Genomic DNA, 22001 nt, shown 5'->3' with positions numbered 1-22001 from the left:
CACACACACTCATTCTCCAAGGTGTGTGTGTATGTCTACCTCGAACCTGCTGTGGATGATTGCGGGGGAGGAGAAGGAGCGGGAACCAATTCCCAGGCAGTAGGATCCGAGTAGGGTAGCTCCCTCAGGTAATTTTGTCTACCCCAGTGGAAGTTCTCACCGTGACCACCTCAAATCGATTGGTCATCGCATTACGAAAGGGGGCAATAACTCTTCGGTTTTGCTGTTGAAGGGGTACTGCATATCTCTCCCCGAGGAGGAAGAAGGGGAGTGGGGGGGGGGGGGGAGGGAGGCGAGATTCTCGTCCTCTTTGAGAATGTTTCGATACCCCGACTTTTTGGGGCCTGATCCTGATTCTGGGGTAAAAGGGCTGTCTGAGAACTTTGGTACAACGACGGTGAGCAGAATGGCTCTATGGCGGTTTCGTCATAACTCACAATCGTGGTTTGCAAGCCCGAGAGGCGAAGCATTTCCAACGAGGCGGCTTGTGCCTGAGCCATAGAAGTCACTGCAGCTGATCCCAAATCAACCTGCTGACACGGTTTGCCAGTTTGTATTAGAAGAGAGGTGGACGCCATAGCCTCCGTCTCTCATGACTGTTTGCTGCTCAACGTCTGAGCTGACGAATAATGTAAATATTTCATGTTTTGAGTTCTTCGTGACCTGAAATGAAGGGCAGCTGAAGCATCCGCAGTATCTCCCGGCTACCAACTTCTCGTTGTCTAAATTGTTTTACGTTTGTGGAGGTGGAACATTCCCCCCGCCATTGTGGTCACTCAACCCCGCCGTAACACACGCACTGCCAGAACCCACCGGCAGAGTCTATCTAGCCTTGGAGCCAACGTGCTACCAGCCTACCACGCTGGGCGGTTAACGAAACATCAGACTGACCTGCTAAGTCCCTCAAGACTCTTGGGGCAATCCTGGAGGGACATCAATACTCCGGTTTGAAGCCCAGTGGAACACGTTGAAGGTTCGGAACGAGGCATAAGCGTTGTTGGCTGAAAGCTACCTTGGTTCGTTTCGTTCAATGGGAGGGACCCTGAACACGCCCAGCTAGGCTTTGGCAAGAAAGGAACACCACCAGGTAGGCGGCGAACGACATGCCTTCCGGCGACTTTGCCGCCTTATGTGGGACACAGGCAAACAGTCAGGAGTGTGCGGGGGAATACGACGCAGCTCCCCCGGGCACGGGGCGTTGTTTCTTTGCTTTGTTCTAGAATCCGCATGTTTGTACGCTACGGAGACTCCACGATATGTGGACCGTTAAGCAAGCGTTCTCGTGGTTGGCGGCAGCTTCGATCAGGGTTCGGGATTTCCATGGCGCGTTGAGATTGATCAAATCCATCAGAGCAGGCAGACATTATTAGGCGAAAGTCCAAGGCTATCATACCACCGCTAGCTGACACTGATAATAGCGCGGATTACGACTGTGAGATGGTCTCTGTGATGCTAGTTGACTCTCGGTAGAAGAATTATGAGAAGGAAAAGCCCTGCGAGAGGCTCTCCTGGCCTGGGCATTCCGACTTCCGACCCTGGCCTGAGTACCTGGAAGTCCATGCAGCATCCAGGCTACCTTGATTTGGACCGATGATCGAATCTCATCGATTCTTGGGGCCGCATGGCTAGCAGCAAGGGGGATTGCGTTACAGGCTTGCGGCGTGGGAGGCACGCATCCACTGATGCACTGAAAATCCTTTGGGCAGGTCGACAGGAGGGCTGAGCGGGCGTTGAAAGAGTGGCGGTTTGTCATCGGAAGCCGCACACTTTGGAGATGAGAATTCCTTTTCGTGACTATTAAACATTCCGCTGTCTTGCTTGCAATAGAAGAGAACAGTATGTCTCATTGCTTTAAGAGAGTGTAATGGTTCCGCAAAGCCATAGTCTCACCGCGTGTGACGTCCGGTCTGGGGTATGCACCTCGGACGCATCGCTGACATAACTTGAATTCTGAATGATGGTGTCTCCAAATTAATAGTAGCTGAGGTGGTGGTCGGGGTCAATGTAATTGCTTACCACCTCCGCCCGTAATGAGTACTTGGGACACCATTGAGCTTATGCCAACCTGTCTTCTGGAGGTCAGATGACAGAAATGTCATCTACTGCAGATGGAACGAGAGGCTGAGCTGCTTTGCCTGACTGCTTCGTCGCATACTGTGTAGGCATCTACCTACTCAGTGCTACTGTGGGTTCTGTTATCTTCACCTCGGAAAACCTCCGTGTCGGCGCTGCCATCGGGAACGGACTTCCGGGGCACACTCAGTGGGTGGGACAGCCAGCACCCTCATCTCGGAATACTTCTCTTCGTACAGTTTCCGCTGAAAGACTGTAGACCCCATGCCCGCCCTTGATCCACCAGGCGAGTGCGACCTCGCAGTGGATTGCCTTCTGTGAGAGAATGTCCAGAAACCTGCATTCATATCCACAGGTGAGGAGGCATATTCCAGCCGGCAAGCGGCACCCTCACGAACGTCTTGTTTGGCTGGCCCCGGAAGCCAACGGCCTGCGTCCTCGGCGGTCACCGTAGGCCACCGTTACCCCTCGTGCGAGACCCACTGCGGACTCTACACCGACCAGGCCGGGGCGCGGGGGTTCGTCAGAAATCAGGGCTCTTTTGTCGCTCACAAGAGGCTGGAAATCGTGGTCATGGGAAGAGATTGAAATTTTCTCGGCCCCCTGTACCCATGCTGTTCGTTGGGGGTACGCCAGCTCGCCTGCATTTTCTGCGTCAGTGGCATCTCGAGTCTGTCAGGCTTCATCAGTATTGCCCTTCTCCGTCTCACCGTCGTACAACTCAAGGGCAGCAGGGCACGAAGTCCGTCAGCCTTCCGAACTCGACATTCGATTCGCTTGCCAGTGGTAATTTGTGGCTGCCGTTGCCGTGAACTTCAGTTACGTCGGTGAGAAGTCCAATTCAAAGAGTGGGATGCTGTTGGTAATCAGATTTCCAGTAGACCAACTGCGGAAGGTTGTTGCTGCCCCCCATCCATCGTTGCTTGAGCCACCCCACGAAACGGGGGTCACACCTGCATCACAACCCAGCATCAGTTCCTACTGATGACGTGAAAGGCTCTACCTTGGTCCATTATCGAGCTCGTGTCCATGCTCACTCAGACCTTCGATGCTGGCCTCCTTTTTCGCATCAACTCCGATGACACTGTTTCTGTTGCCGATTAGTTCATTTTCGAGCCCTCAGTCACCCAGCGTCGCCGAGAAACGTTGAGCTACACCACGCCCGGAGAGATCGCGAATCTGTATCGAACCTGTTCGTTTATCTTCGCCTTGTCGCTCCGCGGGGAAACATACCGTTCACCGAGAACATCGACGACTTCGGATTGTTTCAGCTTCGGCATTTTCCCCGCCTGTCCCCGGATCCAGTCCTCATTGTCGTGTCTTTACGGAGTAGTAGCAACATGGCAAATCCAAGCTCGCCGCTCCACATGGAAAGCTTGCCTGGACCGGTGCTAGTCAAGCGAGGTATTGCAAAGTACCTCATCGTGGAAAAGTCCAGAGTCTTACCCCCGCTGACAACTCAGGGCTACCACCTTTGCTCACTCGCTAGCCATGCTTTCGTCTTCCTAGCCCGCCGGCTCTTGACTTCTTGACTTTTTGGGCCTGTTTTCCCCTTCTCCAGTGTCTTGATTGGTTGCAAGAACGTCGTCTCGCACCCACTCCATCTGGCTTGTCTGCACCTTGTTCCCAATGTGGGCTGCGGTACGCCCAGGTACTTGACGTCTGGGTCATGCTCTCAACTTCTTCCACAAAAAATGAGCAGAGGCATCGTTGTTAAAGGCGAAGGGCCCCGTTGTCATCCACCATACCCACTTGCCCCAACACTCAGCTTCTTAGCTTGCTTCGTCGGCGATTGCGACATTACCCGTTGATTGGGATATGTGGTCGACGATTTCGCTCGCTTCCTGAATATAAACACATCGTCTTCCTCTTTTTGCTAGATTCACCGTCCCGACTTTGGTTGCCACGGACTCGTTTTCGCGCTATACCTGGACGCTTTTGGCAAAGGGCCATTCGGTAGATCTCTGTATCGTCATCATTTGACAAACTGATATCTGGTCGACTTTCACATCGTCCTAAACTCCGGACATCAGGAAACCCTTTTCACAATTCACAGTGCGATTCGAAGTTACTGGCACAAAATCAGAAGTAGCGCAGGCCGATATCAACCTCGAACGCCGACGCAAGCCATCTCGCCGACGCAACCCACCACTAAACCCTGTCCAGTCCAGCATCTTACCCTGGTCGACCTCTTGGCCAATAACAGACTTTCTCTTCGAGGAATCCGATTTGTGTCCGTGTAGATGGCTCTCATCCCCTGCATGCCGGCCAAACTCTCTGCGAGGCCCCTCCTGAGCCATGGCTTGAGGGGCCGACTCGCTGGGCCCGCTCTCTATGCCGGTCGGAGCTTTTCGACCACGACCACCCGGCGAAGCAGCCCCCGGGCCAGCTCTGAAGGTTCGGCCAACACCTCGCAAAGTGGTTGGCATGGTAATTCAGTATGGGCTGTTGCTTTAGCCGCCGGTGCCGTTGGCTGGGGTCTTGCTCGTTCGACAAAGGACAATTCTGCCACCGCTGGCTTTCTTCCTCTCGGTAGCGGCCTGCTTCCTATAGATGGTCTGTCTCGCCCCGTGACTTATGCAAGCATGGCCGAAATGGAGCAGGTATTCGCATCCTATCATGAGAATGACCTCCGCCTCTAACTTGGTGTGTAGGCCTTGAAGGAGATTCGAAAGGAGCTGGGTGGCGAGGATATTATCTCCACGGATCCCGACGACTTGCATGCTCATGGGTATTCTGAATGGTCCTCGACCAATCCTGATGGCCTTCCGGTTGCTGTCGCATACCCGCGATCAACAGAGCAGGTGGCGACGATTGCACGAGTATGCTTCAAGTACAACGTTCCCATCATTCCTTACTCGGGTGGTTCCAGTCTGGAAGGGAACTTCTCGGCACCATACGGAGGAATCAGCGTCGACTTTGCCTTTATGGACCAGATTCTCTCCTTCAATAAGGATGATATGGACATTGTTGTTCAGCCAAGTATCGGATGGCAAGACTTGAACGAAAAATTGGCAAAAATGGAGAGCGGTCTCTTCTTCCCTATCGACCCTGGTAAGCCAAAATCAGCGCAGGATCTTCCATAAAAACAGGTATTTAGGACTCACGACAAAACAGGCCCAAGCGCAAAGATTGGCGGAATGATCGGTACAAATTGCTCAGGTACCAACGCCGTTAGATACGGAACCATGAAGGATTGGGTAATCAACCTTACCGTTGTCTTGGCAGACGGAACTGTGGTCAAGACTCGGAGACGACCAAGGAAGTCTTCCGCCGGCTACAATCTGAATGGACTGTTCGTAGGATCTGAGGGAACACTAGGCCTTGTAACTGAAGGTGAGTCGGAACAGGCAAATGACCTGGTCCGGCTTGTTACTGCTTCCATGAGTGTTTGCTGACCGCTTCCAGCAACCCTGAAGCTCACTGTTGTGCCCGAAGACTTTTCGGTCGCTGTAGTTACATTCCCCAGTATCAGAGACGCTGCTGCGGCTGCAGCCGAAGTCATGCGCAATGGTATTCCTGTGGCTGCGATGGAAATCATGGACGAGGTCCAGATGAAGGTCGTCAACTTGGGTGGCGCAACAGCACCTCGCGTTTGGCAGGAACTCCCGACCCTGTTCTTCAAGTTCTCCGGTACCAAAGCCGGTGTCAAGGAGAACATTGGTCTCGTTCAGAAGATCACCAAGAATCACAAGGGCGGTAACTTCGAGTTCGCAAAGGACGCGCTCGAGCAGAAGTTGCTTTGGTCTGCCCGGAAAGAGTCACTGTGGTCAATGCTGGCCCTTCGTAAGGACGGTGAAGAAGTTTGTGAGTAGCTTGCCCTATGTCTTGGTCAGTATGAGCATCCTGAGACTAACGATGTGTAGGGAGTACGGATGTCGCTGTTCCCTTCAGCCGTCTGGCAGACCTCATCGAGATCAGCAAGAAGGAGATGGACGATATGGGGCTGTTTGCAAGTATTCTTGGCCACATCGGCGACGGTAACTTCCACGAAAGTATCATTTACAACCGGACGATCCCTGAAGAGCGAGAAAAGGTCGAGAGGTGCGTCCACAACATGGTCAAGCGAGCAATAGATATGGATGGAACGTGTACGGGCGAGCATTCGATCGGTTGGGGCAAGAAAGAGTCTCTGCTCCTCGAAGTCGGCTCCGACACCCTCGACGTAATGAAGTCGATCAAGCGTGCGCTCGATCCCAAATGGATCATGAACCCCGGAAAAATCATGGACATTCCAGAGGGCTCAAGGACGAACCAAGGTTCCTCGGTATAGCTATGAGGCCCGTTGACATGAGATGTCACCAAGAGCGGTTGCCATCGCCGAAGCTTTGGTGATTCTCATCAAAAAAACGACTCTCTAGGGCTGCGTAAGGACGTCATGGAAGATCTACCATCACACAAGCCTTTCGGGCTGGGCTTATGTGGATTGTTCTCTGATCTGCTGCCCAGAATGTGTTACTTAGGTGCCTGAAACGACCAGAAAGGGGACCATACCAAGAACAAGATCGGAAAATTGTTAGAGAGGCATGCCGTTATTTTGCTTGCTAAACACTGGATGCCAGACTGTGGTCTTCGATTCACCAGGAGCTATTCATGTCGTTGCGGCTGTGTTGCTGTTCCAGTCCATAGGAAGCAAGGACCAAAAGCTCAGTCGCAACGAGATACGGATAATAATTAAAAATGAGATGAGATTTAAATCTAATATCAGAGCAAACATCGGATGACAATGATGTGCAGAGTCTAAAGTGGGCAACCGAGTAGGAGATGGAATGAGGGCGGGTAATCGAGCCATGATTGAATTTGAAGATTGCGTTGGGTTGCGGGTAGCTGCATGCAAAGTGCTTGGGCAGAGAAAATTCGAAAACTTAAGCAATTTCAATCCAGGTATGGTTGACCTGAGGAAAGAGAGACCGGAGTGAATTGCCTGGTCCTCGCTCCTTCTTCATAGGCACCTCAAGTGCCGCGGGCTCAGGGTGCCTTCCTTACCTCGACTTTACCCCCAGCCTTCTATTGTCCCCATCCTCCGGGCCGTCTTTGCCCTTCCAACTGACCTCACCCTTCGAGCCTTCGACTTCGACTTCGTTCTTCCCTCCTAACTTCATCTAAGACACTCCGCCCAGGCTATCTTGTCGAGAGCCAACCCGTTCAAGTACATACCCGCAGCTCATAGCTGTTTTACGAAATACGTCCTCAGCTTAGCGAACAACCACAGACCAAGAAAACAAACCTGCTGGTATACCATTAGGCAGGTACACTTCATCCTCAAATATCAATTTTCCAATTGAATCTTGCGGGATATAACAACCAACTCTGCTAACCTTGGCTTCTAGCATACATCCCGCGTCATGGGAGAAGCAGATGAACCTTGGCGAACATGGCCGGAATTCAGGCTGAAGGTTCGTGGCCTTCCTGAAGCCGTTGATCTATCTGAGCTATACGACTCCTTCCAACAGTATGGAAGTATCTCTTTGCTAGAGATCGGAGAGAACCAGAAAGGCCAACGCGATGGATACGCCCTGGTTCGTTTTGAGCCTCCACCCAAAGTCAACTTCTGGTCGTCGGGATTCCACATCGTCCAGTACAAGGGAGGCAAGAGCGCCCGTGTCATTCTCCAGACTTTCCGACCGCCTCATGAGAGATACTCCAATTTGATCAAGAGTCCCTCAAACCCCAATATCTGGTTCGATTCCAAGATGATACTTGAGGCGAAACGTATGGACTTTGGCACGCGCTTACAGGAGAAGGAGATGATGGTTTTTAAATCCGTGCATAATGGCGTGCGCATCGACATGAGTTTGACCAAGAAGAAGCTTACTATCCACTTTGATACTTGTCCTGTGGACTCATCAGAAGACCAGAACGGTGACGACGACGAGGAGATATTTCACCACAAGTGCGGAATCGAGTTCGCCCGTCTCACTAGTGTTTATCGAGTCGACCGAGATGAAGATATACTTCTGGTCATACCGTTAGAGCTTCCACCTATGTTCTGGACGAAGGCAAGCAGGAAGATGCGAAGCAAGATGGCCGCGGGCAGGACTTCATGGGGCATTACGGACATGTGGGAAAGACGCACAGTCATATTGCACAATGATCAACTGCCGAAAGACTTTCCAATTACACTTCAGTCAGATTTCGAAGATCCTGACTTCATCAATACTGGTCGCTGGACAACTTATAGATTCGCAATCCCAAAAGCTGGAAACGGTACTCTGGAGAAATTCCTGCAGGCTTTAGAGGCCCACAACATCACGGCCGTTACTGTAGAGCACGTCGCGACTACCTCTTCGCGACCTCCTCTGCTCGGTACTGTATTTGCAGCCCAAGCTACCGACAGTCGATTGCGATCTTTTGACCCTGATTCCGATAATCACCACTTGCCCTTCGAGGTCCACTACCAGCTTGAGGTCTGTATCTCACGGGGCATTCTATCAGAGTACTCTATTAACCAGGCATTCATCGACCGACTGCGTCAGATGGACAAGGACCGGGCAAAGTGGATGCTCGAGTACTTTGCGGATCAAGGAAAAAGGGAATGGAACCCGATGGAGATGTTTGGGAGTGAAGAGGCTGCTCTTTACTTTCCCGGCATGAGTATGCCATACTACTGCACCACGATCCGAAAGGTCATTGTCACACCATCGACCATGCACCTTTGCTCTCCAAGCGTCGAATCCTCCAACAGAGTATTGCGAAAGTATAACTCTTATCAAGACCGCTTCTTGAGAGTTCAATTCACGGACGAGCTGTACAGAGGCAAGGTCTACAGCGATGCAGGCAACGAAATCCACAACCGCATTTACCGTGCCCTAAAACAAGGCATCAAGATTGGCAACCGCACTTACGAATTCCTCGCGTTTGGAAACTCGCAAATTCGAGAGTGCGCTGCCTACTTCTTCTGTCCGACCGATCATCTTTCATGCGATCAGATCCGAGACTGGATGGGGCACTTCAACCATATCAAAAATGTCGCCAAATACGCTGCTCGTATCGGCCAGTGCTTCTCTACAACGCGAGAAATCCGAGGTGTCACCGTTCCACAGATTGTACAGATGCAAGATATCGAGCGTCAAGGCTATTGCTTCAGCGATGGTGTCGGCAAAATTTCGAAGCTATTGGCCGAGATGGTAGTCCATGAGATGGGCCAGGATACGGTTGGAATACCCTCTGCTTTCCAGTTTCGCATGGGTGGCTGCAAAGGCATGCTGGCTGTCTGGCCTGATGCCAAGGGCCTCAACGTTCATATTCGACCTTCGCAAGAAAAGTTCAGGGCCCAGTTCAACGGCTTAGAGATCATCAAGTTCGCGCAGTTTTCACCAGCCACGCTGAATCGACAAACCATAACCATTCTTACGACGCTCGGTGTCAAGGACAGTCCGATATTGGATCTTGCTGAGCAACAAATCCAGGGCTACGAGAAGGCTATGAAAGACCGAGTTGCCGCTGTAAGCTTACTGGGGCAATACATTGACGAGAACATGACATCTCTAACAATCAAAGATCTCGTCTGCTGGGGCTTCATGGATGCAGAGATTCAAGAGCCGTTCGTGCTGACAATTCTGGATCTCTGGCGGATTTGGTCTATGAAGCTGCTGAAGGAAAAGGCGCGCGTGGTCGTCGACCAAAGTGCTTTTCTTCTCGGTTGCCTGGACGAAACAGGCACACTGAGAGGCCATAGCCAGGCAACTGAGGGGAAGAATACCAACAACATCGAGGACTTGCCGCAGATCTTCCTTCGGATTCCGAAACCACAAGATGGCAAATTCTACTGCGTCACCGGCGTGTGCATCGTGGGACGAAACCCTTCACTTCATCCAGGTGATATTCGGGTTGTGGAAGCGGTTGATATCCCTGACCTCCACCACCTCCAGAATGTTGTGGTGTTTCCAAGCACCGGTGATCGAGATGTCCCTAGCATGTGCTCCGGGGGTGACCTCGACGGAGATGATTTCTTCGTCATCTGGAACCAAGACCTCATTCCCCAGAACTGGCACCACAAGCCTATGAACTACATCGCACCCAAGGCCCCGAAACTGAAGCGAGATGTCAAGGTATCAGATCTGAGAACATTCTTCGTTCGTTATATTCAGAACGACTGCCTGGCCAAGGTTGCAACTGCACATCTAGCTCACGCCGATCTCTCTAAACAAGGAGCGAACGATAAGAAATGTGAGTTAATTGTCTGCGAGTAACGATGGATACAAATTAACACCGAGTTTCTAGGCTTGAGGCTGGCAGAGCTGCACTCCAAGGCGGTAGACTACGTCAAAACTGCAGATCCAGCTGAATACCCTGACGAGCTCGATCCCAAACAGTGGCCGCACTTCATGCGCAAATTTAATGCATACAAATCCCAGACTGCGCTTGGCAAGATCTTCGACAGAATCGTTGAGCAGGAGCTCAACCCTCTCTACGACAAGAAGTTTGACGGAAGGGTATTGAGAAGGTTTGAACTGCCCGGAGAACTTCTACAAAAGGCTCGCAAGATCAAAAATCAATACGACACAGCTATGCGTCGTCTCATGAGTCATCGCGACGTTCACACCGAATTCGAAGCATGGACAGGCTTCATCCTGTCAAAACCCCGGGTTGGCAGCGACTACAAGCAGCAAGAGGACATTGGTCGAGAATCAGCGGCACTCAAGCAAAGATTCCGAGAGATTTGCTACACAGAGGCCGGGAGCAGACGGTTCGAAGACTTCGCCCCTTTCGTGGCTGCAATGTATCAAGTGACCGAGCAAGAGGTCAATGCAGCGCTTGCAGACGAGTACGAAGACGAAGATCACAAGCGACAATCGATGCCCCTGATCAGCTTCCCGTGGATCTTTCACTGGATCATGGGGCGCATCGCCACAGGCAAGGTCAAGATCAAGCCTACCGTCGACCCCGAAGCCAAGGCGGTACCCATGAGGTCGTACCCTATTCGTCGATTCGAGCAAGATGGCAAGGATGCCCATCAGGAGACTCATCTCGACGACGGCAGAGTGGTGCACCACGGTGACCTATTGGAGGTATTTGAGAGCATCACGAAGGAGGCTTCCGGAGTCTCACCGTCACCCGATGAACGCGATGCTGCTACTGGCCAGGAGGAAGAGATACACGTTGAAGAGGAAGACACTGCCATGGACGCCATGGACCGACTGATGGAGAGTGCCTTGATCTAAGGATAGTGAGGCGCCGGACATGGCTTGGTTCTGCTGCGACACGGGCGTTTGACAGGTCATTCCCGTAACGGGAGTCATTAATCATCGACAACGGAGGAGCCGGAGGAGGAGCAGCGATAACGGAGGGGGAGGGCTTTTCTGTGTCACTATTGGGCCTCGATAGTTTCCGAAACAACCCCCATCAGGCGACTCTTCTCTTCATTTTTTGGCTTCTGCCTCATGCAGATAGGTAGACAGGTACAGTTGATGCACAAAAATCATCAGGTTCGCTTCTTGACGCACAAATCGCCCGTTTCCCAAATGCCCACTGTGACCTTAGGGCCCAGGGGTGGTGGTGGTGAAGTCCCGTTTCCGCCTCGTGTCTTGATTACGGATAGATCCTTGGTTTCCCGTACCGAAGGAGGGTAGTCAGGCGGGCAGGCGGGTGAGTGAGAGTGGGTATGGGCTGGTTCACGTTGCGTTGCCGCGGGAAAGTAGCCAGGGCTCAAAGGGGCGCGGGGGGGGGGGGGCGAGGAGGAGGTGACATTGAAATGTATGTAGCCCTACCTTCCACGACGTCCGTTCGGGGAGCCGGCGGGACGTTTGCCGGATGTGCAGTGCGTTAGGTTTTCCAGGTTCCATTGCTACCGTTCCCATGCTTCGACAGTCCCCGAAGAAATATCAGGATGAAAGGGGGGGGGGGGGCATGGAAATAGAAGGGATTTCGTGACGGCAGTCCGTACGAAGTACTTTCGTAGCAGGCAGCGTGGGGGAAAAGGGGGTTAGGTAGGTACGCGTTTACTTAGCCGCTCCTCCAAGGCCACCCCTCCGGTGGCCGTCCAATCCGAATTCGTGCACATCAGTCTAAAAAGGAAGTATTTGGGCGGCACGGCGGCGGCGACGGGCGGGACAGGATTTGAGTAGGAGGATGGGAGGACGATGTATGAGGGACGTTCCAAGAGAAAGAAGGGCCGTATAGACGGGCTTTTCCGGATCGTCAATGTCATCACTTTTTTGAAAAGGAACATCTACTTGGCACACGCGATGTCAATACCGTTTTCACTCTTGGTTGGGGGTTTGAGCACTCGACGTGTTCCTGGTGGACCTGACTGAACCGTCTGGATGTAGACAACTGAGGTAGGCATGGAAATGTCGGGTTGCGATTGGGGCATCAGATTTCCTCCATTGTCCACTCCTCTCCCACCGGTAATCCTCCGGTACGAAATGCCACCCATACCTATTTCGCAGCCAGTGTCCATCCTCGCCTTCACCTTGCCTGTGTGACCTACATGTCTCCAACGTCCTTCCCACATGTTCTAGCCAAGCCCGACGACGACGACGACGGTGACAAACCTGTCTGTTCTGTTCTATTCAGCCCCCGTCCGTCCACAACACAGTTGTCGATCAAACGGCGAAGCCTAATCAGGCGCAGCATGCATACAGCGAGATCACTTGACCTAGAGGCCAGCGCACTGTCGAAGTGTACGGTCCCACTTCCAACAGACGTGTTGCAACATTCTGTTCCCACTTCTCCATACGATCCAGCAATATCTGATCAAATAAGAGGGGGACAGTAGGATCCCGCGAACGATTCCGTGGTCGGATGGGGTTCATCATTGGCTTGGGGCCCAGGAAAGGGCCGTTCTCAGAGTGGCGTGGCGATGACTGGTACCAAGGCAGTGGGCTGGGGAACGGGGAGGCGGGCAAGGAAACGGGGGAAAGGCGAGCAAGAAAAGAAACCGAGAACGATGTGTGCTCTCTTCAGCTTCTTTCGTTTGCTCCACGTCCGAGCGGGCATAAAAAGAAGACAAAAGAAGGCGGATCGAGAGGAGGAAATCGAAGTCGAAGTAGAAGCAGAAGCAGAAGAAGACGGGGGGGGGGGGGGTAAGGATGTTGCTTGATGGTTAGATCGCTGATTGCAAATTCCTCTCTCTCCTCTCTCTCTCCCTCACTCTCCTTATTTCTTTACTTCCTGACGCAAAGGTCTGTTCTCAGCACCCACTTCTCGCCTGCGCTGACCTCGCGCCCCTCGTGCTGTTGATAAGTGGAACATGTGTCAGTCTGCAGTGGCCTTCGCTGCGGTACGGTGGGTGGGGAAAAAAAAAGATCAAGGGACAGGCAGGTAGGGTAGGCGGGAGGGATGCAGGGGTTTTGTTGTGCTGCCCAGGTTGCTAGGTGGTACCATGGTGCAGAGTGGACATATCGAGTTTGGTGGTTGGGAGGGGAACTTTGAAGTGATGGGATTGGAGCATAGCCAGAGAAGCGTGAGAAAGGAAGAGGCAGAGAGATGGAGAGGCGAGGCCGCAGCTGAGGTGGCCGTGGTTGGGTCCTCGTTTCGCGCCACGAAAAGCAATGAGAAAAAAAAAGGCACTGGAGAGCGAATTGCCAACGAATACATCGTGGTGGCAACGATCAATGTTGCACAAAAAAACGATAGGTTCAGGTGCATCTGGCTATGGCCATGGTTCGCTCGGGGATCAGGGGAGGACGCATGGAGTTTATGATAGTACCGAGGACTGAAGGGCTGAAAAATCTGAACAGAAGAGACTTACCAGCATGCAGTCGTCGCCATGCTTGTGTAAGAGGAGCATGCCCGTTTCGAGAGCGACCGGGATCTCCTCCTTAGCGGAGCGGCGGTCGTTGGGGAAGAAGACGGTCTCGCCGCCAACACAGCCCTCGGCGGAAGAGGTAAGATAGAGGAGCAGCGTCCAGGTTGTCTTGCACGTGACGGGTCCGGAGGAGGCGTCGATGTTGAGCGATACCTTGTTGGAATCGTCGTCTGCAAGTGGGGGTTCCAATGGTCAGCCTAGGTCGATCTTGAAGCTGGAGAGGAGGAGGAAGCCTGCACGGAAGACAAGTGAAAAGATACAGAAGAAAAGACTTAGAGCTCAGAAGGGAAAAAAACACCATAGGGTCGCCGGAAGACAAGGAAAGCATGGTGGCCCTGGTTCTCTCAGTGCCGAGTTTCTTGTTTGGATAGGAAGATGCGAGATGTCGAGGGGCATCGCTGGATCGGACTCGCAGGCTCCCGGACTCAGCTTCCCACATCATCCAGGGGGGGATAACGCCATGAAGCGGATCGGGATGGAACGATCCGCAGGGTTGTGGCTTCTGGGACGAATCGTTGGGTCTCTGGTGCTCGGATGAAATATCGTGATGACTTGGAGAGTGCAAACAAAAGAGGACTGAGCGGAGGAGACAAGATATCATATATCATAAATGATCATCTGAAGGGTAGATCGTTGGCCCAGACACTTGTTGTGGGTCCCCGAATCGTCTCCCCAAAGGCCAGTGGTTCAACAAATTCACATCTTTCAGCAGGTTTCTCATGCAGAGTCGAAAAGTCACGACCTGCTTCATAGACACGGGTCTTGGATTCGAGGTGGTTGAGACATGCGTAGTAAGGGAACCGTGGTAAAAGGTAGTGCCCACAGGAATGGGTCGATGAAGGTAATTGTCATGGGAAGGGGGAAACGTATGGATCGAGCACGATCAAACCCTCGTAAAATCTGCTTAGTGACGGGCATCGTGGCATGTCCACTGGGACGGGGGCAGTGATTTTGCAACGGTCTCGTTACAACCCGACTTTGGGGATCCAGAAGTGTCGCTCTGAGAGAGCAAGCACTTCGTTGGTGTCAGGAGAGTTAGGTAGCTACCCATGGCCGTGTCCCCAAGACAAAGGCTTGTAGAGCTCTGGCACATCGCAGTCTTTGACCAGTGACAAATATGCGCAGCCTATGGCAATCGCGCGAGGACCTCGAAGCACTTGGCCACTGGCCTAGTTGCATAGAGCGGCGGAAATCTTGTTGGTTGACTGGCAGAGTGCCTAGTGCTCCCGGCGCCTGTGGCGTTGGGTGACAAGAGAATGATTTGACTATGAGACTTACAATGTGCATCGAAATACTGGCCCTTGGAGTAACGATAGATGCGAATATTGGGATTCAGACCAACGACTTCACCGCCCCTAGAGCAATCGATCCACGTTAGCAAGTCTCATGACAAGCCTTTAGCTTTAGCGAAAAGACCTCTACGCAAGCGGTTTCTTCTTCTGCGTGGGTTTCATGTTTTGTTATAACTGTTTTTGGACGTAGGTATAATTTGATTGTGCGCAGACGGTGGCGGATCTAGCCGGAAGCGCATGGGATGCGTTGTTCGTGGCCAGGGTGCATTCGGAGGGCCGGGGGATGGGTAGGCAAGGTAGGGACTAGGGGAGTTGGAACAGAAGACAGTGGACTCACCATAAACCCTGAATGTCTTCTTGAGCAAGCGATTCGCGCAGTCCAGTCTCCGTCCACAGGCGTTGAGCAAAGGCAGCATCCTGCACTTGAAAACGGTCATTCACTCTAACCGCTTCTCCCCGCTTAGGCCGACCAGGGGTGGTGATCAGCGGTAAACCCCTCAGAAATGTGACATAGGAACCGCAGAGGGATTTTGGCCAAAAGTTGCGAATCAGGACGACCTTGTCCGGGCAAGAAGCGAGCTGGTCGGCAGCCAGATCGGTAACCGGTAACGGCGGTTTGAATTGGGGCCATGCGGGCGGTGCGGCAGGAATCGAGGCGATTGTGGTCAACTTTGCGTTGCCGCCGCCATTATTAGTTCCAAGGCCGGCCTTTGTCTTGCCGGCGGTTGAGTTTTTGGGTTTCCCCATGGTATTTGGCTTATTCCCCACGGTATACCGATAGGGTTCGTGCTGTCCCGTATGTACAGAAAGAACGGGACGTGTTTCTCGGGATGATGTGCAGCGGGCCAAGTAATATCAGGTGGTTTATGGTTCCTGACGGCTGTCTGGGACACAACTGAGGCTTCCGCTACTATGTAGCAAAGTGGCGTGGCAGAGAAGGGAGGAGTGGACGCCGACAGGCTGGTCTTTGCGAGAGACGTTGGACAGGGTCAAGTTCGTATGTCAAACGGTTGATTGGCTGTTGAATATTGGCCGAATCGAGTCTGCAAATCGTTGTCGCGCTTGATTTTGTGCTCCGTGAGATGCCGTTGGAGCCCTGATGATCAACCCACGTGAGAGCTGGCGGGGGTAAGCCAGGATGAGGGATGCTGAGGGTGGGGCCGCGATTCGTCGGCTGGCTGAACCCTTTGGCGATGACGTCTAATCTCTCGGCAGATTGGGGGTTTCGTGCGTAGGGAGAAATATAACTTTGTGGGCAGCAGTCTGCAGAAAGAAAAGAGAATGATGTTGACGTTGAGTGGTTCATGATGGATGGAAGTGGGCTCAAATGATGCAGGCGCTAAGGTACCTTATCCATAAGGTAGGTGCTAAAGGTAAGGTAGGTACGGAGTAGGTGGGTGGTAGCCTTGTGTGGCCCAGGTGGTTGTACTGTGTGCGGCTTACAGTGTGGACGGTGCTCTCGATGGCGTGTGCGGCGTGCCATCCTGGGAAGCCGCGCCTTACCCGACCGCCGCCGCTTCCATTTCTGAGATCCCCCGTGGACCCATGCCAGAGTGGATCCCATCTTCTCCGGGGGCCCGGGGGAGACGCCGCCGGGACCAGGGCCTGGCGATGGATGGGCAGCGCTAAGCATTGGTCTCGCTCGATCTTGAGAATCGCCTTTTCTTCCTCCCACTGAACCTGAGCCCTCCCTGCCTTGTCCTACCTTTCGTCATATATCAAACAGCCAGCCTCCGTCTCCCTATGTAACTTTTCATCAGAAAGTGACAATTGATCAAAAATCCCATTTCCCCTCTGCCATGTCTGGGTCTTCCTTGACATCTTCGGTATTCGTGACTAAAGCCTGCATCGTGTGGCGTGCTCCTAGCAAATACGACTTAGATTCGCACGCATCCATTTCCTCTCTGTCGGATTCCAGTCTGTGCGCAGCGTCCCGTCGCTTTGGCGCCATATCCTGTCGGCTCTCGCGACCTGGAGCTTGCTAAAATTGACCGCAACGCTGAAACGTAAGAACAGCCGATGGGAGGGAAAAGGCGGCGGTTACCAAGTAGATAGGGTGCGACGGGGAAAGACCCCCGACGGTGTTTTAGCAAACTTTCGGCAATGCGGTTGCTCCCGTCGCCCTTCGAAACTTCGGTCGTACAAGTTTGCGTGTCTTTGGGGTGGCCCGTTAGGCAATCGGATCATTGCATATCAAACGGCACTTGTTGATGGCTGATAGGCAAACATTGAACTTGGCCGGCATAGCACGGCCGCATTGGCCCATCGAATCGATCTGACAATAACACGATGCAATTTGGCAATCTGATCTGTGACCCAGTGTTGTGGTAAAGGAACCGTGGCACCCCAGGTTCGAAAAGTACGATAAACTCGCGCCTCGGCGATCGCGGAGATTCCCACCTGCACTGCACTGCATATCGAAAAAATCTGGTCCTTTGCTAAAATCCCTCATCAACAGCAGCAACTTGGATTTCACCAAGAGAAATCTTCTGCTGTGGATAGGCGTCACTTTTGGCTGGATCCTCGACGTAATTGGGTGCTGACTTCGTGACTATTGCCTTTCCTGGCTGAGGCGCTAGATCTCGTAAGAAGTGATATATGACAGGACCCGACGAGTTGTAGGCTTGTCGCGTCACAAAACCTGCCAACCTCCTGATTGATTTCTGCACATCTGACTTCGTCACTCGCTTTGACCTTGAAGAACAGGACTCATCCTTGTTCGTCGCAAGAGAGTTGTCTCGCGCTGTAAGTCGTCTCCCTCATAATGCGAGACTGCAGGTATCCTTCTTTGACCATGAAGAAGACAATCAACGTGTGATGAAACCGAGTTTGACCTGAGACAATCCGGTCAATTTGGAACTCGTCAGGAACCGTGAGCCAACACATGTCTCCCATCCAACTCAATTGCGGCTTGTTTGTCTTGGAGTGTTTGTCAAACCAGGCGCCCGACTGTCGGGACGCCGTTCTCCTTGATCGAGCGTACAGAGTAAGGTATGTTGAGGGAGGGGAGCTCTGCCGTAGTCCCCACAGACGACGACTGGCAGCGCACCCCGCTGACGATGCTTTTGGGCGATGCGCTATATCTCATTTTGCGACTGAATCCGAAATCACATCTCACGAACATGAATGCGATGACTTCACCCACTTTGTGCCCATTCGTAATCCACCCCATGAGCACATGATGCCTCGACCCAGTGTTTTCATCATTTTGCAGATTCTCGACCTGATGCGCCCGTCCACGGCCTGGATCGCTCTGGTTCTGCACGAAACCCACCATCGCAATCTACCCAGTTCCTTGTCATCGTAGCACTATTGACGACAACGTAACGGCGGTATTGTTGCTTTCGGGCTTGCTTGAGGTGCGGCCGGTCCAAACAAGGGTCGGGAGCTAGGCAAGAGATGGTATTCCACATGCGAATGGACTGTTGTAAGTTTATTGTGGTGACATCGCATCGGGTATCAGCAGGATCAAGTGCTTGTCGTCTTCAGCATAAAGTGAATGAAGAATCCGATTTTCAAAAGGCGGCCAGCCAGAAAGGTGTCGTCGATAACGATCGCGTTTGGTGTTACTGTACTATTTGGACGTTTGCCGAGCCTGCCTGCATTGGGCGCCTTTTGCCAGCCATCGCGCGCATGCGCTGGGGAACCCAGCAGCTTGGTGCAACCAAAAACCGACAGCGTGTCACGAAATCGTCAGAACCCATCAGCGATCCAGCAATCAAGATCTCGGACAATCGATCGCTGCCGAGACAAGCATCTCTTCAGGTCTGTTTGCAGTTGGCGAATGAAGGAATCTGAGCTGGGGACATGAGTCGTAAAACAAGTAGGCCCGTGAGGCGTCGATGGCGTGTAAGTGCAGGTAGTTGAGAAACGACACTTGATCTGTCATTTTGACGGTCTTTGCACAGGTACTTGTTGCTGGAAAGCCTTTGAGCATCCAGTGGACAAGTGGAATAGGCGGCGGGGTCTAGGCATCTCGCCAGATGCAGCCATCAGCGAAGCTGGGCAGGCCCCGGGGAAGGCATCCGACCATCTGACTGGCATGTCATCTGCAGGTGATTTCAACTGATGGGAGCAGCCGTTGCAATGTGGGCTGTCATCCCAAGATAGGGGGGAGGCAGATTGGTCGTATCTTGCGGGCCATTTTGATTGGGCATCGTAATCATGGGGAGAGCCGTGTGCCATTGCTCGACAAGGGCTTTAGCGCAGCCATCTGTTCCGTAGCGCCATGGAGCATATTAGACCGCTGCGACTGCCAGCAGGTCATCTGCAGAGGCCGGAGGGGAGGCCGGATGGCTTTCGCGGACGCAATCTTGAGGTTTCCGCCCTTCTTAATATGCCGTCCACGCTGTGGCTTGGCTGCCGCAGTTGTAGTTGCAATGGCAAGGTACCTGACGAGTCTGGATGCGTGGCTTCTGGAAGTTGTGTATGTGGTGTTGACAGTGGGCCAACGTGCATTTCGTCCGTAGCGAACGGTAGCATTTCGCGAGTCGCCAGCATGCCGCGAAATTGCAAGATACAGATACGAGGGTAAGGAAGGTATTGACAAGAGATTTTTTTCAATTTCAGTTGGGTGAATTCGTTTGTGTCATTGTCTTCTTCTCCTGCGATTGCTGATGGGAAGATGTAGAAGCAAGACACCACGCTGAGGGAGAGAAGGAGATGAGATCGAACCCCAGGAGCATCGCTGTAACCTGGAAGGAACGTCGATTGGAACCCTTGGCCGGCACTGAAGCCGATGCGTTGCGGTATACGTACCTGACTTACATAATGCACACAGCTCACAGCCCGCTTAGTTGCCCGTTAAAGGTGTATGGACCAAACGGAACGCAAGGTCTGTTTTGTTGCATATACAGGTACAGGGCCCGAAAATTTTAGTGGCGGGAACTTCCTTTCCCCGACTTCCAATTCAGAGGAGCTCCCAAGTCTGTCCCGCCAGAGCTCCGCTTTACCTCCCCAGTCTCTCAACACCAACCGCGCAAGGGACTCCATCGACACCCGTCTCGATCAATTGAACCGGCAGATGCCGTTCTGAGCTTGGTGAGCTGCTCCGAGAATGCCACGATGTTTTTGTTTTGTCTAACAGTAGCTTCAATGGAAAGGGGTATAATCCGATGCTCGCGCAACTCTCCCCTTCCGCCATGGCTTCCCAGAATGAGTCGCCTGACACTCGCCCGACGCAGTCGCAGGCCCAGCCAACATCCTCACCTTTCCAATCGAGAGCCGCGAAACAACTTGGCCTCTTTTTCGCCGGCGCCGGCTTCTTCGTATTTTCGGCAATGGTTACCCGACGCTCCGTGGCCCGCAAACAACTCGCCGCCTTCCCGAAATTCTATCAACCTAGCCACTATGCTGCGGGCAAACAAGGGAATCCAGAGGGTGGCATGATTGCCGTCGAGGCTTTGAACCTGGCCACACTGAACGTCATGAGCTTCGCAATCATGATGACTGGTGGTGCTGCTTGGGCATTTGACGTGTCTTCGGTCGACGACTTGAGAGAGATGGCTAGGAGAAGCATCCGTGGAGCGGCTGGCCAGACGGACGAGGCGGCTGAGAAGGAGTTCGAAGAATGGGCTGCAAATATTTTGACAAAGTTCGGCAAGATGCCGGAAGAGAGCAAAAAACAAGACGACACAAAGACCGAGGCCGATTCAAAGACAAGCAAGTAAGGACGGCGAAGTGGCTACTTCTAGACCATGCTTATCCTCTCTGTCGCGAGATGCGGACGCTCCCTGGGCAAGCCTCACATTTGGTTGCTACCGGATCGTTTCCGCCGCGACAAATGTACAATTGATAAGGCGAATATCGCCAGATAAGACACATCTCACCATCAAGCGACTGAACAGCTAGTACTGCCCGCTCTGAGCTAGCATTTCTACCCAGCAAGAGTGCTGGCTTTCGTGAGCAAGCGAGACCGGACGGGGTCTATCGAAATGAAGAGGCCACCAAGATGGCGGTGTTGACTTTGGTCTCAACCTGTGGCGGAAATTCGGTGGCCTCGGTCCATGTCTACAACGGGGCTCTGGGTTCTGCACCGCGGCGTTCCTGGCAGCATACGGATAGGGTGATCAGTTATGCTGTCTTAGAGCCAAGTCGGAGCCCCCAATTTGTGGACCGCAAAGACTCGATAACTTCATGGGAGAAAGGGGTTTAAGCCCATGTTCGACTTGTGAAATCTGGCGGGGTCACCGCTTAGAAGCTAGTGGCTGAGGAGGTTTTGCAGGCGTTCGGCTACTCCACGTCCGCGCAGTCTGGATGGTGTTCCGGCATGGTCGAACAACCAATGGCGTGTCTCGCCCTATCACTTCTCAGAATTTTGCGTTCCATGTTCATAACATTTCTTTTGAAATGAGTCTCTCTGTCTGCACCGAACAAGCGCCATGATATGCTGCCGCGAAGGATTTCCAGCTATTCAGACAGCGTCAATGGCGTCAAAAAAGTCTGACAGTTGGATACAGTTGTCGTAGATGATGCCTTTTTCCTGCTTCCGAGATGTTTGACTCGAATCTCTTTCTTATGTCGACTACCAGTGATGATCCATGTCCAAGTGGCCAAAGACGAGAGACGTGGACGATACGAACTGGCTGAAAGCCATGTTCCGATACACAGTGGTGCTTGGTACGCAATTGCGAAGGCACTGGCTGGCTTACACAACCGTACACAACCACACAAGCGTGACAAGCCAGTTCAAAGCAGCCAGCCAGGTCTTGAGGGTGGAGAAAGGGTCCGAGACAGCCATGGCGGCATGGCTTTGCTACCTATACAAATCACACCCCAGTCGTCCCGGCCTGCCCCGTCATGATCCCTGGTCTGTCGTCGACAAGGATCTGTACCTTACGGCCCTAGGTACCTAGCAGATCGCCCTCTAGTGCATCCTGGGATTT

At 52.8% G+C, this 22001-nt stretch overlaps 11 protein-coding genes across 11 annotated transcripts; 6 read left to right on the top strand and 5 right to left on the bottom strand.

Annotated features, from left to right (window-relative positions):
* Positions 1-2430: 2430 nt before the first annotated feature.
* CTAM01_09980 (uncharacterized protein) lies at positions 2431-2661 on the top strand (the record flags this gene model as incomplete). Its single annotated transcript, XM_060525996.1, has 1 exon — positions 2431-2661. A coding segment is annotated over one exon (231 nt), but the record flags the coding sequence as incomplete, so codon positions are not given.
* A 411-nt stretch (positions 2662-3072) lies between these two features.
* CTAM01_09979 (uncharacterized protein) lies at positions 3073-3496 on the bottom strand (the record flags this gene model as incomplete). Its single annotated transcript, XM_060525995.1, has 3 exons — positions 3073-3163; positions 3307-3393; positions 3441-3496. 3 exons carry the CDS (start codon positions 3494-3496, stop codon positions 3073-3075), a joined length of 234 nt encoding a protein of 77 aa, XP_060379323.1.
* An 820-nt stretch (positions 3497-4316) lies between these two features.
* Positions 4317-6346, top strand: CTAM01_09978 (glycolate oxidase; the record flags this gene model as incomplete). Its single annotated transcript, XM_060525994.1, has 5 exons — positions 4317-4676; positions 4728-5127; positions 5191-5409; positions 5482-5880; positions 5940-6346. The coding sequence occupies 5 exons, from the start codon at positions 4317-4319 to the stop codon at positions 6344-6346; spliced, it is 1785 nt and encodes a 594-aa protein (XP_060379322.1).
* A 1072-nt stretch (positions 6347-7418) lies between these two features.
* Positions 7419-11237, top strand: CTAM01_09977 (RNA-dependent RNA polymerase; the record flags this gene model as incomplete). The annotated part of the gene is made up of 2 exons (XM_060525993.1): positions 7419-10242; positions 10297-11237. 2 exons carry the CDS (start codon positions 7419-7421, stop codon positions 11235-11237), a joined length of 3765 nt encoding a protein of 1254 aa, XP_060379321.1.
* A 2527-nt stretch (positions 11238-13764) lies between these two features.
* Positions 13765-13992, bottom strand: CTAM01_09976 (uncharacterized protein; the record flags this gene model as incomplete). Its single annotated transcript, XM_060525992.1, has 1 exon — positions 13765-13992. A coding segment is annotated over one exon (228 nt), but the record flags the coding sequence as incomplete, so codon positions are not given.
* A 959-nt stretch (positions 13993-14951) lies between these two features.
* CTAM01_09975 (uncharacterized protein) lies at positions 14952-15864 on the bottom strand (the record flags this gene model as incomplete). The annotated part of the gene is made up of 2 exons (XM_060525991.1): positions 14952-15180; positions 15455-15864. 2 exons carry the CDS (start codon positions 15862-15864, stop codon positions 14952-14954), a joined length of 639 nt encoding a protein of 212 aa, XP_060379319.1.
* Positions 15865-16027: 163 nt separating this feature from the next.
* On the bottom strand, positions 16028-16423 carry CTAM01_09974 (uncharacterized protein; the record flags this gene model as incomplete). Its single annotated transcript, XM_060525990.1, has 1 exon — positions 16028-16423. The coding sequence occupies one exon, from the start codon at positions 16421-16423 to the stop codon at positions 16028-16030; it is 396 nt and encodes a 131-aa protein (XP_060379318.1).
* A 2327-nt stretch (positions 16424-18750) lies between these two features.
* CTAM01_09973 (uncharacterized protein) lies at positions 18751-18915 on the top strand (the record flags this gene model as incomplete). The annotated part of the gene is made up of 1 exon (XM_060525989.1): positions 18751-18915. One exon carries the CDS (start codon positions 18751-18753, stop codon positions 18913-18915), a length of 165 nt encoding a protein of 54 aa, XP_060379317.1.
* Positions 18916-19380: 465 nt separating this feature from the next.
* Positions 19381-19869, bottom strand: CTAM01_09972 (uncharacterized protein; the record flags this gene model as incomplete). The annotated part of the gene is made up of 1 exon (XM_060525988.1): positions 19381-19869. A coding segment is annotated over one exon (489 nt), but the record flags the coding sequence as incomplete, so codon positions are not given.
* A 61-nt stretch (positions 19870-19930) lies between these two features.
* Positions 19931-20152, top strand: CTAM01_09971 (uncharacterized protein; the record flags this gene model as incomplete). The annotated part of the gene is made up of 1 exon (XM_060525987.1): positions 19931-20152. The coding sequence occupies one exon, from the start codon at positions 19931-19933 to the stop codon at positions 20150-20152; it is 222 nt and encodes a 73-aa protein (XP_060379315.1).
* Positions 20153-20258: 106 nt separating this feature from the next.
* Positions 20259-20786, top strand: CTAM01_09970 (uncharacterized protein; the record flags this gene model as incomplete). The annotated part of the gene is made up of 1 exon (XM_060525986.1): positions 20259-20786. The coding sequence occupies one exon, from the start codon at positions 20259-20261 to the stop codon at positions 20784-20786; it is 528 nt and encodes a 175-aa protein (XP_060379314.1).
* Positions 20787-22001: the final 1215 nt, after the last annotated feature.

The sequence above is a fragment of the Colletotrichum tamarilloi genome (assembly GCF_030869305.1).
Source record: "Colletotrichum tamarilloi strain Tom-12 chromosome Unknown Scaffold_43.1, whole genome shotgun sequence".
Classification (NCBI taxonomy): domain Eukaryota; kingdom Fungi; phylum Ascomycota; class Sordariomycetes; order Glomerellales; family Glomerellaceae; genus Colletotrichum; species Colletotrichum tamarilloi.
Note: the sequence above shows the minus strand (reverse complement) of the source record. Positions and strands in the feature narration are given on the sequence as shown.